The sequence below is a fragment of the Rutilus rutilus genome (genome assembly GCF_951802725.1).
Source record: "Rutilus rutilus genome assembly, chromosome: 20".
In the NCBI taxonomy this organism is placed as follows: domain Eukaryota; kingdom Metazoa; phylum Chordata; class Actinopteri; order Cypriniformes; family Leuciscidae; genus Rutilus; species Rutilus rutilus.
In genome coordinates this window covers 7,695,371-7,713,202 of record NC_140225.1, presented here as the reverse complement: position 1 = coordinate 7,713,202, position 17,832 = coordinate 7,695,371, and the positions used below count along the sequence as shown (strand labels likewise).

The following is a 17,832-nucleotide window of genomic DNA, read 5'->3' as shown; positions in this document are numbered from 1 at the left end:
ACAATTCATGGTTGTAGTAATTTTATTATTTTGTAGGTTTACTTTATACATTAAAAATTATACTGTCTTTGGTCACCATCTTATACTTTTCAAGTTTTTGGGGTCGGAACAAATTTTTTTAAATGTTTTTGAAAGAGTTATGCTCACCCTTTATTTGATAAAAAAATATATATATTGCGAAATTCTTTGTTTAAATTTGCCGTTTTGATGTTTTTTTTAAAGTGAAATTTATTCCTGTGATTGTAAAGCTGAATTTTCAGCATCATTACTCCAGTCTTCAGTGTCACATGATTCTTCAGAAATCATTCTCATATGCTGATTTGCTGCCTAAGATTACAACATTTGCTGCCTAAGATTACAACATTTCTTACCAATATTGAAAACAGCTGTGCTGAATCTGATACATTTTTATCAGAATTCTCTTATGAATAGAAAGTTCAAAAGAACATTGTTTGAAATGGAAATTTTACAAATGTTACAAAAGTCTTGACCGTCACTTTTGATCAACTTAATACATCCATACTGACCCCAAACATTTGAACGGTGTTTGTCTGGGACTTCAGATTAAGATGATATATTTAAGCTTCAACAAAGTAGAGACATCTTCACATATGAATCAGTCTTGTAGGGTTTTTCTGGGTAAGTCTTAAGTGAGTTCTTAGGTAAACACGTACAATAATTAAATGGCTTATGATCCTTTATAGATGAATAGCTGCTATTTTGACTAAAGAGAATATGTAAGCGCTGGTTGGCAAGTGTTGAAACCAAGGATAAGTGGAGCATCACACACCCCATTAAACAGTTTACAAAACTCAGTAGGCCTATTGTAGTTCCTCTGTAGGAAAATCGCTTGAATGAATACACTTGGAAACACTGATATGCTGGAATATTTATTAAGTTAATATATAGCACTATTTTAATACATACATATGGCTGATCAGATGTAGCAAAATAAAATCTTATACATTCCTCAAGATTTACACATTCACCATGTACACATAGATCACAGTGTACGCATGCATCTGCATCGGAAACATCAGACTTCCAGAAAGCTATTTCTAAATTTCATGCTCAACTGAGATCATCTGAGTCATTTATATTGCATTCATCAAGGAAGCTTATTTAAACAGTTTTCTCATTCTCTTTTCTCAAGGCATTTTTTCTTACGGGTTTTATTTTTTGATCACTATTTTCTGCTGTTATCCTACACTACATTAGTGGGTTTAGTTGTTTCTTCTGGACCTTTGGTGTCCACGCTGTCCTTCTTGCTGCTCTCTTTGACCTGCTCTGTCTTCTCCAGAGCTTTAGCTTCTGTTTTGGTTGACGTCTTCACTTCACCACTGTCTGATTCTTTGTCTTTTGGGACAGTTTCTTCATTTTTAACATCTTTGCTGGTTCCACTGCCGTTGGTCATCACACTCTCCTCTTCTTCAGTTTTCTCAGACGTCTTCACTTTTTCTTTAGTGTCCTTTTGCTCAGGCTTTGCATCAGATTTTGTTTCCTTGGCTTTGGGGGGTTGAGTTTCATCAACCTGTTTCTCTGTGGCTTTAACTTCCCCTCCGCTTGTCACACTTTCCACACTGCTGTCGCTTTTGCTGTCCTCCTGTTTCTGTGACTTTTCAGGTTGTGATTTTTCTTCCGTAACTTTTTTCGAAGTGTCCTCTTGTGTCTCTTCTGTTTCTTTAGGTTTAGCAAGTTCAACCTTTTCTGTTTTGACGCTGTCTACACTGTCGCTTTTGCTGTCCTCCTGTATCTGTGATTTTTCAGGTTGTGATTTTTCTTCAGAAACTTTTTTTGAAGTGTCCTCTTGTGTCTCTTCTGTTTCTTTAGGTTTAGCAAGTTCAACCTTTTCAGTTTTGACGGTGTCTACACTGTCGCTTTTGCTGTCCTCCTGTTTCTTTGACTTTTCAGGTTGTGATTTTTCTTCTGTAACTTTTGAAAGGTCCTCTTGTGCCTCTTCTGTTTCTTTAGGCTTAGCAAGTTCAACCTTTTCAATTTTGACGCTGTCTACACTGTCGCTTTTGCTGTCCTCCTGTATCTGTGATTTTTCAGGTTGTGATTTTTCTTCAGAAACTTTTTTCGAAGTGTCCTCTTGTGTCTCTTCTGTTTCTTTAGGCTTAGCAAGTTCAACCTCTTTTGTTTTGCCGCTGTCTACACTGTCGCTTTTGCTGTCCTCCTGTTTCTGTGATTTTTCAGGTTGTGATTTTTCTTCCGTAACTTTTGAAAGGTCCTCTTGTGTCTCTTCTGTTTCTTTAGGCTTAGCAAGTTCAACCTTTTCAATTTTGACGCTGTCTACACTGTCGCTTTTGCTGTCCTCCTGTATCTGTGATTTTTCAGGTTGTGATTTTTCTTCAGTAACTTTTTTCGAAGTGTCCTCTTGTGTCTCTTCTGTTTCTTTAGGCTTAGCAAGTTCAACCTCTTTTGTTTTGACGCTGTCTACACTGTCGCTTTTGCTGTCCTCCTGTTTCTGTGATTTTTCAGGTTGTGATTTTTCTTCCGTAACTTTTGAAAGGTCCTCTTGTGTCTCTTCTGTTTCTTTAGGTTTAGCAAGTTCAACCTTTTCAGTTTTGACGCTGTCTACACTGTCGCTTTTGCTGTCCTCCTGTTTCTTTGACTTTTCAGGTTGTGATTTTTCTTCTGTAACTTTTGAAAGGTCCTCTTGTGTCTCTTCTGTTTCTTTAGGCTTAGCAAGTTCAACCTCTTTTGTTTTGATGATGTCTACACTGTCGCTTTTGCTGTCCTCCTGTTTCTGTGACTTTTCAGGTTGTGATTTTTCTTCAGTAACTTTTTTCGAAGTGTCCTCTTGTGTCTCTTCTGTTTCTTTAGGTTTAGCAAGTTCAACCTTTTCTGTTTTGATGATGTCTACACTGTCGCTTTTGCTGTCCTCCTGTTTCTGTGACTTTTCAGGTTGTGATTTTTCTTCCGTAACTTTTGAAAGGTCCTCTTGTGCCTCTTCTGTTTCTTTAGGCTTAGCAAGTTCAACCTCTTTTGTTTTGCCGCTGTCTACACTGTCGCTTTTGCTGTCCTCCTGTTTCTGTGACTTTTCAGGTTGTGATTTTTCTTCCGTAACTTTTGAAAGGTCCTCTTGTGCCTCTTCTGTTTCTTTAGGCTTAGCAAGTTCAACCTCTTTTGTTTTGCCGCTGTCTACACTGTCGCTTTTGCTGTCCTCCTGTTTCTGTGATTTTTCAGGTTGTGATTTTTCAGGTTGTGATTTTTCTTCCGTAACTTTTGAAAGGTCCTCTTGTGTCTCTTCTGTTTCTTTAGGCTTAGCAAGTTCAACCTTTTCAATTTTGACGCTGTCTACACTGTCGCTTTTGCTGTCCTCCTGTATCTGTGATTTTTCAGGTTGTGATTTTTCTTCAGTAACTTTTTTCGAAGTGTCCTCTTGTGTCTCTTCTGTTTCTTTAGGCTTAGCAAGTTCAACCTCTTTTGTTTTGACGCTGTCTACACTGTCGCTTTTGCTGTCCTCCTGTTTCTGTGATTTTTCAGGTTGTGATTTTTCTTCCGTAACTTTTGAAAGGTCCTCTTGTGTCTCTTCTGTTTCTTTAGGTTTAGCAAGTTCAACCTTTTCAGTTTTGACGCTGTCTACACTGTCGCTTTTGCTGTCCTCCTGTTTCTTTGACTTTTCAGGTTGTGATTTTTCTTCTGTAACTTTTGAAAGGTCCTCTTGTGTCTCTTCTGTTTCTTTAGGCTTAGCAAGTTCAACCTCTTTTGTTTTGATGATGTCTACACTGTCGCTTTTGCTGTCCTCCTGTTTCTGTGACTTTTCAGGTTGTGATTTTTCTTCAGTAACTTTTTTCGAAGTGTCCTCTTGTGTCTCTTCTGTTTCTTTAGGTTTAGCAAGTTCAACCTTTTCTGTTTTGATGATGTCTACACTGTCGCTTTTGCTGTCCTCCTGTTTCTGTGACTTTTCAGGTTGTGATTTTTCTTCCGTAACTTTTGAAAGGTCCTCTTGTGCCTCTTCTGTTTCTTTAGGCTTAGCAAGTTCAACCTCTTTTGTTTTGCCGCTGTCTACACTGTCGCTTTTGCTGTCCTCCTGTTTCTGTGACTTTTCAGGTTGTGATTTTTCTTCCGTAACTTTTGAAAGGTCCTCTTGTGCCTCTTCTGTTTCTTTAGGCTTAGCAAGTTCAACCTTTTCAGTTTTGACGCTGTCTACACTGTCGCTTTTGCTGTCCTCCTGTATCTGTGATTTTTCAGGTTGTGATTTTTCTTCCGTAACTTTTGAAAGGTCCTCTTGTGCCTCTTCTGTTTCTTTAGGCTTAGCAAGTTCAACCTTTTCAGTTTTGACGCTGTCTACACTGTCGCTTTTGCTGTCCTCCTGTATCTGTGATTTTTCAGGTTGTGATTTTTCTTCCGTAACTTTTGAAAGGTCCTCTTGTGCCTCTTCTGTTTCTTTAGGCTTAGCAAGTTCAACCTCTTTTGTTTTGACGCTGTCTACACTGTCGCTTTTGCTGTCCTCCTGTTTCTGTGACTTTTCAGGTTGTGATTTTTCTTCTGTAACTTTTGAAACGCCCTCTTGTGTCTCTTCTGTTTCTTTAGGCTTAGCAAGTTCAACCTTTTCTGTTTTGACGCTGTCTACACTGTCGCTTTTGCTGTCCTCCTGTATCTGTGACTTTTCAGGTTGTGATTTTTCTTCAGTAACTTTTTTCGAAGCGTCCTCTTGTGTCTCTTCTGTTTCTTTAGGCTTATCAAGTTCAACCTTTTCAGTTTTGACGGTGTCTACACTGTCGCTTTTGCTGTCCTCCTGTTCCTCTGACTTTTCAGGTTGTGATTTTTCTTCTGCAGCTTTGGAAAGGTTTTCTTGTGTCTTTTCTGTTTCTTTAGGCTTGATACTTTCACTTTTTTCTGTTTTCACATTGTCTACCAGTTCAGCAACTTTGCTATCTTTAATAGACTCCTCAGGTTTTTGTTCCTTTTCCTCTTTCTTTGATTGAGCCTCTTGCTTCTTCTCCACAGGTTTCTCTGTTAGTTTGCTATCCTCTTGGTCTTTTTCCAAAGGCTCAGATTGTTTTGTTTCTTCTTTTACAGTCTCAGAATTGTCTTCTTTTGCAGAGGTCTCCTCCTCTGTGTCCTCTCCAGTAGTCTGTTTTCCACTCTCAGCATGTTCAGCAGCTGCTGGTTTATCTGGTTTGGGAGAATCTTCCTCTACAGGTTGAACTGGAGTTGTTTCTTTCTCCTCCTCTGCTGATTTTTTAGTTGTGGATTCTTGAGGTGAGATTTTAGCATCTTTGTGTTTATCTTCTTCAGTTCTTGGAGAAGTTACCTCCACAGTTTGTCCACTGGGCTTAGCGTTTACTTCAGTTGTTGCTTCAGGACTTTGTGGCTCCTGAGATGGTTTGTCTTTTGGTCCAGTTTCTGATTTCTCTGGCATTTGTTGCTTTTCTAACATATCTGGTTTGGGGACATCTTTCTCTGTCTCTTTAGCTGGTTTATCTGTCTTTTTCACACGTTCTTCTTCAGGTCCATCAACTTTTCCATTCATGTCATCCTTCAGGTCTTTCTGCTCTGTGTCTTTTGTGTCTGTTTCCTCACATTTATCTTGTTCATCAATGGCCTTTTCTGTAGAGCCTTGAGTTGGTTCAGAGTCAGCATCTTTTTGTACCTCAGAATCAACTGGAGTAATTTCAACTGGTTCATCCACTTTTTGATCACTTGGTTTGACTTCAGTTTCTTCTGTCTCTATCTCAGGACTGTGTTCATCGCTGTTCTCCACAGCTGGTTCTTCAGTATCTTCAGCTTCTTGAGGAGTTTCATCTTTCTCACTGCTCTCCTCATCTGGTCTGTCACCCTCTCTCCCCTCCCCACTCTTCTCAGAGCCAGAGTCTGATATCTCCACATCTTCTCTGGTTGTCTCTGTTATAATCTCTTCAACAAATTTGTACTGAGGCTCTGCTTTTCGAGTTGCTCCCCCCTGCCTTTTGACACAAGGGAGAGTATAGATGGGTGACTGTCTGTAAATGTATGGTGCTGAAATATGTGCATCTGAGATTGTAGAGTACCTTGACTCTTCACCCTCCAAAAGTTTCCTGTAAAAAAAAAAAAAGGAAACAAAACAATTCAGAATAATATTTAGATTCATTATGCTCAACTAGTGACAACCCGTGCATTTTACATCTAAGCATTAAGAAACTATAAATCGTTTTTGACAACATTCATTACAGTGCCATCGCAGACCCTGATTTCACCAAGTACAAAATGTTCCTGCATCAACATCTTTGTTGATTCTGGAACAACATTCCAATAACCAATCAGATTTGAGGGACATGTTTAGAGTTTATTTTAAGTTTAGGTTTATAACCAGGGTTAGATGCTTCTACATCAGTGTTAATCACCTATCATTTCCCTCTTATTTTAGGGGAAAGTTAATGGTAGGGTTAGGTTTAGGGATAAGGTTACGATTACATTTTCGGACAGGAATGTTGTTCCAGGATCAACAAAACAAGTTGACCCAGGAACGCATCTAACACGGCAAAATCTGGACGTGCAGTGTTTTAGCCAAATTACAGTATTACTATTATATGGCAGTGACGGCACTGGAATGAATGTTATATAAAAAAAAGCTAGTTTCCATGATAACTGTTGCAGAGCTCTGTATTTATCACAAGGGTGCATGAAGTAAAACCTCAGCCAGGTCATCTCTTAGTATCTCCTCTGTCATGGGATCAGTGACATGGATGTGGGGATGTTTGACATGTCTACCTTGAAGCCCTGCCAGTATGTATCGGACATTTCTAGTAATATTATAATTTGGTTCTGATGGCACTGTTATGAATCTTGTCAAAAATGTGTCCTATTTATTGTTTCTTAATGCAGAGGCAAACTCTCACAAGCATAAAAAGACACGGAAGCCTCCAACAAAATCATGAAATGACACCTAATTCTGTTGAAACTTAAACACACTGTAATCAAACAACAAATTAACTCATGAAAACTGGAATAAAAAGCACTTAGTAATGATAATTTGAAATACAAATTAGCATTCCTGTTTAATAAACGTTTCCGTTATGTAGAACATATCTCGCTTTGTTCACTCTCTAGTTCTGTATGTCACATAATGATTGTGCTGCAAGAAGGCTCCTGCAATGACATATCAAGACTAAACCTTCCAGGTACAAATAAAAAAATAGTAATTTGCACTGTAAAGGGATTGAAAAGAAATATATTTTAATTGGATAAACATTTGTAACACTACAGACAGAATCAGGAATGGAAAGCGACTAAAAATACATGAACAAATAATGATAAATGAGATTGTATAATTTTTTTTCAGACCTGTTATAAAGACTTAGTTGGTCCTGAGAGTTTGCCATGAGGTCAACAGTAAAACGGTTTATACTGTATTATCAAAATACTGTAATCAAAGACGTACCTGTAGGAATAAATTTCAGCATCCAGTGCCACTTTGACATTGAGAAGGTCCTGGTACTCCCTCACATGACTGCTCATGTCATATTTAGCATTTTTCAGCTCGTATTCCAACTCTCTGATTGTGTCCTGCACCATGGACAAAAGAAGAAAACACAATGGAAGTGCATTAGAGAGAAAGAAAAGTCACATGACATGGTACTGAATTTTAGATTATGTAGAATTGATGTATAGTGCTCGGTGTTGTGGTAGCGCATTACAAGTAGCACGAGTATCAGATTACTTTTTTCAAGTAACTACTAAAGTAACGTTACTTTTAAATTTAAAACAAAATGTCTCAAATGAGTCATTCAAGTTGTGTGCTTTGTATTCAGTATTCCTCAAAATGACTAAAAACAGTGATATGCAAACTCCGAATATTACGCGAAGGTGAGAAAAAGTAACGAAAACTTTTTTTAGGGAGTAACACAATATTGTAATGCATTACTTTTAAAAATAACTTTCCCCAACACTGATTTTAAAAGAATTGCTCTTATTTCAGATTTCCGCACACTGAACGATTCAAATATTCTAGGCTGAACAGTGCTTTACATTATATATTCATACCTGGAAGTGATGGATTTCAGCATTGTGCCGTTGCTCGAGGTCATACAGCTGCCTCTCCAGTGCTTCCCTCACACCTTTCACAGAGTCCAGCTCGCTGTTCTTGGACTGCAGCTGTCTCCGGTGTTCATTAATCTCTGCTTTAGTGGCCATGAGAGCTTCTCTGTTGACCTCAGCAGCTTTGGTCAGTTTGGCGAGCTGAGCTCGAAAGCGTTCCTCAGCATATCGGATGTCAGAGTCGGTGTGACCTTCAAGTTGCATCCTGATGTCCCTCAGAGCTGCAGTGACATCACTTCTACTAAAATCACTTATTTCTGCTGTCACATGACCCTCTTGGACTTGGGCCATCATTTCTGCTACCTCGCTTTCGTGGTTTTTCTTCAAGAATCCGATCTCCTCTTCGAGAGCTTTGGCTTTTCTGTCCATGTCTTGCTTGGTTAGGTATGCATCATTAATGCATTTCTTCAGTACTGAAATGCTGTCTTCAGCATCAACTCGACCACGAGTCTCTCTTTCATGCTTCTCTCTCAAAGTGTCAAACTCGTCCTCCAGATTCTGACGGTTTATCTCAATCTGATGCTTTTGAAGCCCAATCTCATGAACTTGCTGCCTCAGACCATTAAGTTCTGATTCATACTCTTTGGACAGAGAGGAAGAGGATTTTGCTCTGAGTCGAATGGCCTCAATTTCTCTCTCTAGAGCTATGTTTTGATTTTCCAGGTGATGAACCTTGTCGATGAATCCCGCGAAGCGATCATTGAGCCCCTGCAGTAATTCTTTCTCACTAATTTTCCTCAGATTCATTCCACTTGCATATTTGTTTGAAAAATCTAAGCTATCGGCCGTTTTTGCGGCGTATTCGGTAAGGGTTTCATTACCTCTCAGTGGTGCTGTGGACTCAAGGCTAAAGGCAGACCTTGAGATGAGTTTCGATGAAGGACGCGGCGTTTGGTGCCGGTACTCTTCCCGTGTCCGGCCAGGTGAATGAAGAAAACGTTCCATTGTGAGGCTGGTGCGTTTTCCTTCGTAGCGTTTAGTGAAAATGCTTCCCTTTTTATACTGTGATAGATGCTAGGTTAGCTGAATTGAGCTGTCCATAGTACAGGTTAAAAGCTCAGAATCAGCTGTTCAGCTCAGCATCCTGCGCATTCACTCACTCCTCCACTGATCTCCAGGGAACTGATGTGACGTCACACGAACTCCACTCGTCCGCAGATTCACAACTCATATTATTTCTAATATTTTGTTTAAGGTACCGAAGCTGGAATATACAATATGTTGTAAAATGTAGCCTACAGCCTTAATGTCATATTTCAAAATCAGAAATAAGGTCTATTATTTTTATCTGAGAAAAATATAGGCTATGACTGTTAAGCTAAATAACCTACGAGGATAACAGGCTAATTCCACGAAAATGTTACTTTTTGTGCAGCGTGCGAATTATGGAGGTGGTCTTAAAGTAGTACGCTAGGCTATAGCTTATATTTTATGTTAAATATATTGCAGGCAACATGTAACTATTTAATTATTATTAGGCTACTTTATATGATAGGCTACAGTAAAATTATGTAATTATTATTTGTTGTTTAATGTGTTTATTAATCTTTTCACAAGCAAATGTTTGCTCCACAGATTAAACTTTCCCTTATTACAATGATGTAGGCTTCAGTTACATAAAAATGTCATAATGGCATAATCATCCTTTCAAGACTTTAACTCTTCAAGCAAGTAACTGCCTCATGTATGTATTTATTTATTTTTTTAATCACATCATCAGTATAGGGGCTGATCTGTAAGTCAACCCTTATCAGCATTACATTCTCCTTATATTCAAGACTTTGTAGAGTCAGCACAAGTAATAGCGTTAAACATTAAAACCCTGTTGCTTTTAAAAAGGCATGTAATCTTAATGGCTATACTATTTTCATGATTTAACATAAAAACATTCATATTACTCAAATTCCTATTCAGCACACACTCTTTGATTTTCAGCAGAACTGTGACAACTTTATTATATGTTGGTGTAATTTAACATTTCTTCTTATTGTAAGATTTGCATATATTTGACTGCAGTAACACCATTCTTCAAGCTATAAAGTACATGTTTGTGCAGCAGAAAAGCACAAGTCAGCTCTCCACTTTCAGTCATGCTGAGCGGTCACTGTGAGCTGGACTGAATCCAATCCAATAATAAACACACCCGTCTGCCTTCTCATCTGAATACTTGTGACTTTCAATTTTAACACTTTATTTTTATTGTCTGATATGATCACTAGTGCTTGTTTCTATTTAGCATATATGTCATTTTGGTATGTCACCCATTTGCTTTATGACAGCAGCATAAACTGGAATAGAAATAGAAAGGAGGCCCTGCTCAATGATGGGGGAAAACATATCCTGGTAACAATAGTGACCCTAAAAGTGATTTTCTATAGGGAAACATTAAGAGAAATATTCAATAGTTTTGGACTTAAGTAAGTAAATCAGTAAGTAAGAAGTAAATCACCTTAAAAAGTTTTTATTTTATTTAAATTTCGGATAAAGCAAAATTCCTGCTAGCCTATTGAGTAAAAGATGACTGTTGTGAAGACTTTCCATAGACATAATGATAGCACATTGCATGAATGAAGCCTAAATGAGTTGAACTTGTTCTCTCTCAATTATCTTTGTTCTCCGTTCCAAAGGAAGCAAAGAACATCCGGATCTCGTATGTGTCCCGTCTGTCACGCTGAAGGACTTTTCTCATTCTGTTTCTGCAACTGATCCATTCGGTGGACACTCGTCCCAGCATCATGCCTTGCTTGTAATGCTCGACCGCAGCTCTCTCTGAGCCCAGCCTGTATAGTTTGAAATCCCCATACATGCGATGCCAGGCTTGACGGTCAGCTGGCTTTAGGTCGGGAAGGGCAAAGAGCTCAGTGAACTTCTGCTCTGCTTTAGCCGTCTGCTTTAGTTCTGCATACCTCAGTGCCAACTCCAGCTGTGGGTATATGTGACCTGGGTTTAAACTGGCACCCTTCTCTAAATGGTGAACGCAAAGGCCCAGCAACTCCGGATTGTGTATGTCTTCAATCTGCATGGCTTTCCACCGGTAATTGTTGGCAATCTCGTGATGTAAGCGTGGCGAGTCTGGCGCTTTCTTCAGCATTTTCATCAACACCTCCAGGGCCGTGTCATAACGCTGCTCTTTCTTCATGAACTTCGCAACACGTAAAACAACGCTGAGGTTATCCGGAGCCATTGTGATGGCTTGAGTCATGTACTGCCATGCCTCTGCATTCTTTTCATTCTTGTAGCACTTGAACCCCAGATACACGTGAATCATTGCATTGTTCGGGTCCAGTTTCAGAGCTTTCTTTAACTGGATCACAGCTGGAGAGTCTTCAAAACGCACACGCTTGTGCTGGCCAATCTTCAGTCCCTCCAGACGGAACAGAGAAAAGGCAAAGCCTGTGTTCCATTCCTTGTCATCCGGCTCTTTCTGTAGAGCTTCAAGGAAACTCTCCTGTGCCCTGACGTAGGACTTTCTAGAAAACTTGAGAAGCGACCAGGCTTTTTCACTCTGAACTTCTCTGTGAAGCTCTGTTGGAGATGAGGTGGGGAAAGCCTTAAGGATTTCATTTACTTTCTCTACGTACTTCACAGCCTCAGTCGCATTGCCCATGAGACTGTGCACCCAGGCCAGGTTTCCATACGTCACTATCACATTCCTGTTATCGTCCGGATGTTCCTCCTTTGCTAGTTGCAGGTTCTTAAGCGCCTCGTCGTTAAAACCTTGCAAGTGTTTAACGAAGGCCAAGAAATTGAAATCTCTTCGTTTCAGGTTTCCTACAAACTCGCCTTTTACTGAAAGTTTTTCACGAACTTTCACTTCGAGAAAGTTAAGATCAGCATCGTCCTTTAGCAAGTCCCATGTAAAGTGGCAGGACAACAGTTTAAGATCGTCCTCAGACATTTCCTTATTGTTTAAAATACAAAATAGATGCAAATGTTTACACTCTTGCAGTTTTCATTTCTCAGTTTCCTTTGAATCCTTTGCATACAGTAGCCTACGGTAGACTGACCACTTGTTTTCAATTGGATCTAGAAAAACAAAATTAAATGATCAGTCAAATATAATTAGCATAAAATGCTATCTTAAATATTAATTAATTAAAAGTTATTTTTTTAGATCAAAAGTAATCACTGATAGATTTTTTTTCAAAAGTTTTAGCAAAATAGTTTCTGTTATTGTTGTAAAGCAGCCTATTTTATTTGTAGAATACTTATTAAAGCACATTATGACAACAGATACAAAGTCTTACCTTCTACAAATCTGTCAGCTCATCTGGTGTTCATCCAAACGTTCTTGTTTTTATATGGTCTCGTTAGGTTACCTATCATTGCAATAACGAGTTAAGTTTCACTTTCCCACATATTGCTCTGATTAAGGATAAACGAAACTTAAACGGTATGAGTCCGACCTCAACAACACGTTCAAATGTAACACTACTTCCTTTATTCATGCTAACGAACAATTCTTGAGTAGTTAAGGAAAATTTTAAATTGCTATAAGCAACAAAAAGAAATGTTTAAAATGTATAGCCTATCATAGATAAAGATTCAGATATACGTTTATTTAATGTGGATTACATCAGTTGTCAGTAGGTAGTAAGATCAGTAAGAAAGTACAGTACAAAAAATAATTACGTTGCACACAATTAAATAAGTAGACTACTATTGTTTTTCTCAAAGGAGAACTAACTTGAAAGGGAAGAGTAATGACGCCATCTAGTGGCCAAACCTTATGACGCTGCAAGGCTTAACAAAAAATGGTTTCAGCTTTATAAAATATGTTAATAATTTTTTATGGTTACAGGCCATAGTTTTCATGAACACCAGACAATTCGTTTGACAATATGATTATTTATTCAGTGAAAAGTGTATTTAAAATAACAGTAATAATGAATTTTCAACCAAGGGTGCCCAATCCGGTTCCTGGAGATCTAAGCGGGTCAGTAGAACCAGTTGCATACCTACATGCAAAATTGAGCTCCAACCCTGATAAAACACACCTGAATCAGCAGCACTAGATAATTAGAGACAATTGTGTTGAGCAGAGATGGAGCTGATCTCAAAGGTATACGGTAGATCTCCAGGAACAGGATTGGGCACCTCTGGTGTAAACAGTCTTTCTAGACTATTTATTGATTTATTTATTGTTGAACAATCTGGGTTATCTTTTGATAGCCAGTGTCAGGCCATCTCCAACAGTGAGCATACAGAGATCAATCCGCTCATCTTTGTGTAACTTCTTGTTGAGTTTGTCTATGGTCTGTGAAGAAAGGTCATCTTCAGCTGGGTTGATGACCTTACCACCCCAGAGAACCTGAAGAGCAGAAGAGCAGAAAGACACCAGCTTACTCTCAACCAAAGAGCAAAGGTAGGAAAATATTTGCTTTATTTATCTTCATATTTTTAGGACTACTTATCTAAATTAATCTGTAAAATGTAGCATACAGCATATATTTACGTATGGGCTCGTTTCAAAACTAAATAGCGTGTACGGCATACTTACATTATCGATAGCTACAATGCCACCCTTTCGAACAAGCTGGAGTGACTTTTCATAGTATGTGTCATAATTCTTCTTGTCAGCGTCAATGAACACAAAGTCATACGTTCCAGCTTCACCAGCACTTAGGAGTTCATCTGTAAAGACACAAGGATGTTTTTTTCTATATCTTGAAAACTTGAAAATAATAATAATAATAATATTGTATTTCATCTTTACCCAAGGTTTCAGCTGCAGGTTTAATGCGAATATCTATTTTATCTTCCACTCCAGCCTAAAACAAAGATAGTTTGCAGTTATTTGTTCTAATTTTACTTTGTAAATCCATAGTGAATAACAAAACATTTCTTATTCCGTTATGTAAGTTTGTAAGATGCCATTCTTATAGAATAAAAAGAGAAAATTGTAAATAAAGCACTTTGCTGATTGGCTTTGTGCAGATATCAGCACTTAGATGTACAGTTACATCAGTCTCAATCAGCAATCAGTGTAAAGTCTGATGGACATTTCTGCATCTCTGGCTTCAGTCCATACTGGTCAGCTGGACTTTATACTGATGACTGTGTTCTTGCATTGGCAGGCAGTAATCAGTAAAAATTGATATGTGTAGGTGTATGTGGAGGAGCATGTGTCCTACTAAAACAAATGACTTCAGCTGCATAGCCTGCATTAAAATGTAGCTACTATTCAGGGCTGCGTTTCCCAAAAGCATTGTGAGATAAGTTGATCGTAGAGAACATTGGTCTCCACGATCAACTTGGGCTTACAATGCTTTTGGCAAACGCAGCCCTGAATAGTTTTGCAAACTTGGTGGATTGTGTCTTGCTTTGGTTTACCTCTTTAAAAAATGGTTTGCCTATTTTCACATATTCCTCATCAATTTCGCAGGCCACCACGCGTCCATCCTCAGGAATTACCAGAGCCAAATTTAAGGCGTTGTATCCTGTGTACATACCTAAGACAGATGCAAAATGTTTGTTTTATAGGTAAGCAGTAAATTACATAATTTTCATGAATTATATTGCTTGTACTCACCGATCTCAATAGTTTTATTGGATTCAATTAGTTTTGCAAGATTAGCCATAAGCTGAGCCTGTTCAGATGCCACCATCATCAGGTTCCTGGAGTCGTTCATAGTTCTCTTAAATCAGAAATACACAGATAAAAAATGCAGACATTTTTCCTTCTACTGACCTCTAGTGTAAGTGTGTGATACTACACATGAAGACTCCTGTAAAAATATACAGTAGAGTTTAAAAGGCACATGAAATTTAAATGTACATTGGAAATTAACCGAATTTTAGATAAAAAGGACATTTGTACATTTAAATATCTAAATTTTTAAGATTCAAATCTAACAGATTTGTATCACTGCGCTTGTGAACTCCTTTGTACAAATGGTCAGATGTTCTTGCTTCCATTGAAGCACAAGATGGAGCTCATGCCAGCTCAAGTGTTTCTAAAGCAAAAGAGAGACTACTAAATACAAAATATGTGTTTATATATATACACACACTCACCGGTAACTTTAGTTACACCTGTTCAACTGCGCATTAATGCAAATTTCTATTCAGCCAATCACATGGCAGCAGTTCAATCCATTTATGCCTGGTACACATTGTACAATTTTGGGCTGTCCCAGACGAAAGGTGACCAATAGTGATTTCTGTGGTTGTAGCTCTTAAACGGTGGTCGTACAGTAAGACAGGTATAAAGACGGCTGTTGGCACGGTTTTGCAACCAAAGATAGCCTGCGATTATTTTCTGACAGTTTTAGAAATTTAGCAGGATCATCTCACAGTATGTTTGCTGATACAAACTACGTCAACTGACTAGCCAATAAAAATGCAACATTAAATGGCGTATAGGTCAACGCAACATGGTGCTAAAACTACTTACCTCAAGCTCCATTAGCAAAATTGACATGCCAAGTTGGCCTCTGTTCCCCAGCCATGATGACCGCGTCCATATTCTCCTCTTTCGCTTCCTCCTCTTTTTTTAGCGCACGTTAAAACCACAATTATTTGTTTACCACTAGAGTATGCTGATGACGTTTTATTCTTCTATACTAACTTGTATCGCAGCCTACGATTCAATAGTCATCATCGTGCAGTCTACATACAAGTTTATTATATTAATGATGTACAGTGTGATTTGTAATGATCGTGCAGTCTGTAGCAGGCATTAGGCATTAGGCATGTAGAGATGTTCATGGCGAACTGGTGAAGGTCAAACTGAGGATCAGAATGGGGAAGAAAGGTGATTTAAGTGACTTTGAACATAGCATGGTTGTTGGTGCCAGATGGGCTGGATTTTCATGCACAACCATATAGGGTTTACAGAGAATGGTCTATAAAAGGAGAAAATATCCAGTGAGCGGCAGTTCTGCGAGCGAAAATGCTTTGTTGATGTCAGAGGAGAATGGCCAGACTGGTTCGAGCTGATAGAAAGTTACAACCGAACTGCAGAAGAGCACAACACGTTGAACCTTGAAACAAACGAGCTACGGCAGCAGAAGACACACCTGTGCCACTCTTGTCAGATAAGAACAGGAAACTGAGGCTACAATTCTCATGGACCAAAATTAGACAATAGAAGATTGGAAAAATGTTGCCTGTTCTCATGAGTCTCGATTTCTGCTGCGACATTCAGATAGTAGGGTGAGATTTTGGCATAAACAACTTGAACACATGGATGGATCCATCCTGCCTTGTATCAACGGTTCAGGCTGCTGGTGGTGTAATGGTGTGATGGGTATTTTCTTGGCACACTTAGTACCAATTGAGCATCGTTTATTGTTGTTTACCATGTTCATCCCTTTATTCATGATTCATGGATGTGCTGCTGACAAATCTACAGCAACTGCGTGATGCTGTCAGGTCAATATGGACCAAAATCTCTGAAGAATGTTTCCTGCACTTTTTACTGCACTGTTAAATCTCTCTATATAAAATGCATGAAATTAAAAGAGAATGCAAAACATAAGCATTTTCACCACTGGTTTCTAAGACTTCTGAATCCTGCCTTTACACATTTATTTAATTAAAGGATTAGTTCACTTCAAAATTCTGTCTTTATTTACTCAAACCTGTATTCATTTCTTTCTTCTGCTGAAAACAAAGGAAGATATTTTAAAGAATGTTGGTAACCAAACAGTTGATGAACCCCATAGTATTTATTTTCTTCTATGGAAGTCAATGGGGTCCATCAACTGTTTGGTTACCAACATTCTTCAAAATATCTTCCTTTGTGTTCAGCAGAAGATTGAAATTCATACAGGTTTGAAACAACATGAGGGTGAGTAAATAAAGACAGAATTTTCATTTTCAAGTGAACTATTCCTTTAAGTTATTTTTTTATTTCACATGATGAATTTGCTTATTTTGTGGCACGTGCTTTTCTACCCACCAGTCGTAGTTTGGTCAGCACTGGGTGTTCTCTCAGAGAGTTATTCACCACGTACTGCAGCAGAGGATCATCTCCTTTGTGACTCTTGCTGATTAGAGCAGACTGGCATAGTCCTACACATAAAGTGAACTAACATTAGTTAAATAGAATTAACCACTGCTGGGGAAATTAATGCACATAATTTCAGAATAGGAGAGCCAACAGTATTATGAAACAGCATTTGTAGAGTTGGTTTATTAGGTTGGCATTTACCTGATGCAAAAGTTCATCTTATTAAAATGCTCATTACCATAACACGCACTAGGTGGCCTATAAAAATATGTCTTTATACAACTTCTAGGCACCCAAATTAACTTTAATCAATGATAAGCAGTGTTACCTTCAGGCCAAAGCACTCCAAAATGTCAAGTAACTGCATTTATCAAGCGAAATATTTCAATGCATTGTCAAATTTCTCATGTGAGCGTAAATAGTCATAATGTAAGCGGACATAAACATACCTGTTAATGCCAAGAGGAGGATAATAGTACAAAGCATCTTAATGTCAGGTGCCAGACTTAATCAACAGAAACAAAAGAGAAAAATTAAATTGTGACTTGTGCAAGTAAGACACAAATGTAGACTAGCTGAGGTGGAAAGTCCATGTTTTGTTTGCTTTGCCTCCTCAGATAAACAAGATACTGCTGTTTGCAAGGTATTGATTTTATCAAAGTTTTGCTTTACAAGTACTTTCGTTCAATGGCTGTTGGTTATAGAATGAAAATAACCTGAATAGAAAGCTTGATACAATCTAGGAAATTGGGGAGTATGACATATAATTTGCAAGAGCTGTGATTTTGAGACATTTCAAGAGGCTTTCAGGCTGGTTTAAATTAATTTCCAATGTCATCACATATTGGATG

At 38.3% G+C, this 17,832-nt stretch overlaps 3 protein-coding genes across 3 annotated transcripts; all 3 read right to left on the bottom strand.

Moving 5' to 3' along the window:
- Window positions 1–887: 887 nt before the first annotated feature.
- LOC311279837 (uncharacterized protein) lies at window positions 888–9,141 on the bottom strand. Its single transcript, XM_084391597.1, has 3 exons — window positions 7,972–9,141; window positions 7,370–7,494; window positions 888–6,026 (listed from the first exon to the last, which is right to left on the bottom strand). Exons 1-3 carry the CDS (start codon window positions 8,968–8,970, stop codon window positions 1,205–1,207), a joined length of 5,946 nt encoding a protein of 1,981 aa, XP_084247723.1. The 5' UTR covers window positions 8,971–9,141; the 3' UTR covers window positions 888–1,204.
- A 1,329-nt stretch (window positions 9,142–10,470) lies between these two features.
- Window positions 10,471–12,411, bottom strand: ifit8 (interferon-induced protein with tetratricopeptide repeats 8). Its single transcript, XM_084391535.1, has 2 exons — window positions 12,273–12,411; window positions 10,471–12,051 (listed from the first exon to the last, which is right to left on the bottom strand). Exon 2 carries the CDS (start codon window positions 11,921–11,923, stop codon window positions 10,625–10,627), a length of 1,299 nt encoding a protein of 432 aa, XP_084247661.1. The 5' UTR covers window positions 11,924–12,051; window positions 12,273–12,411; the 3' UTR covers window positions 10,471–10,624.
- A 446-nt stretch (window positions 12,412–12,857) lies between these two features.
- On the bottom strand, window positions 12,858–17,569 carry LOC311279800 (catechol-O-methyltransferase domain containing 1). Its single transcript, XM_084391536.1, has 7 exons — window positions 17,431–17,569; window positions 16,931–17,043; window positions 14,558–14,663; window positions 14,359–14,477; window positions 13,742–13,796; window positions 13,526–13,659; window positions 12,858–13,336 (listed from the first exon to the last, which is right to left on the bottom strand). The coding sequence occupies exons 1-7, from the start codon at window positions 17,465–17,467 to the stop codon at window positions 13,184–13,186; spliced, it is 717 nt and encodes a 238-aa protein (XP_084247662.1). The 5' UTR covers window positions 17,468–17,569; the 3' UTR covers window positions 12,858–13,183.
- Between the last annotated feature and the right edge of the window lie 263 nt (window positions 17,570–17,832).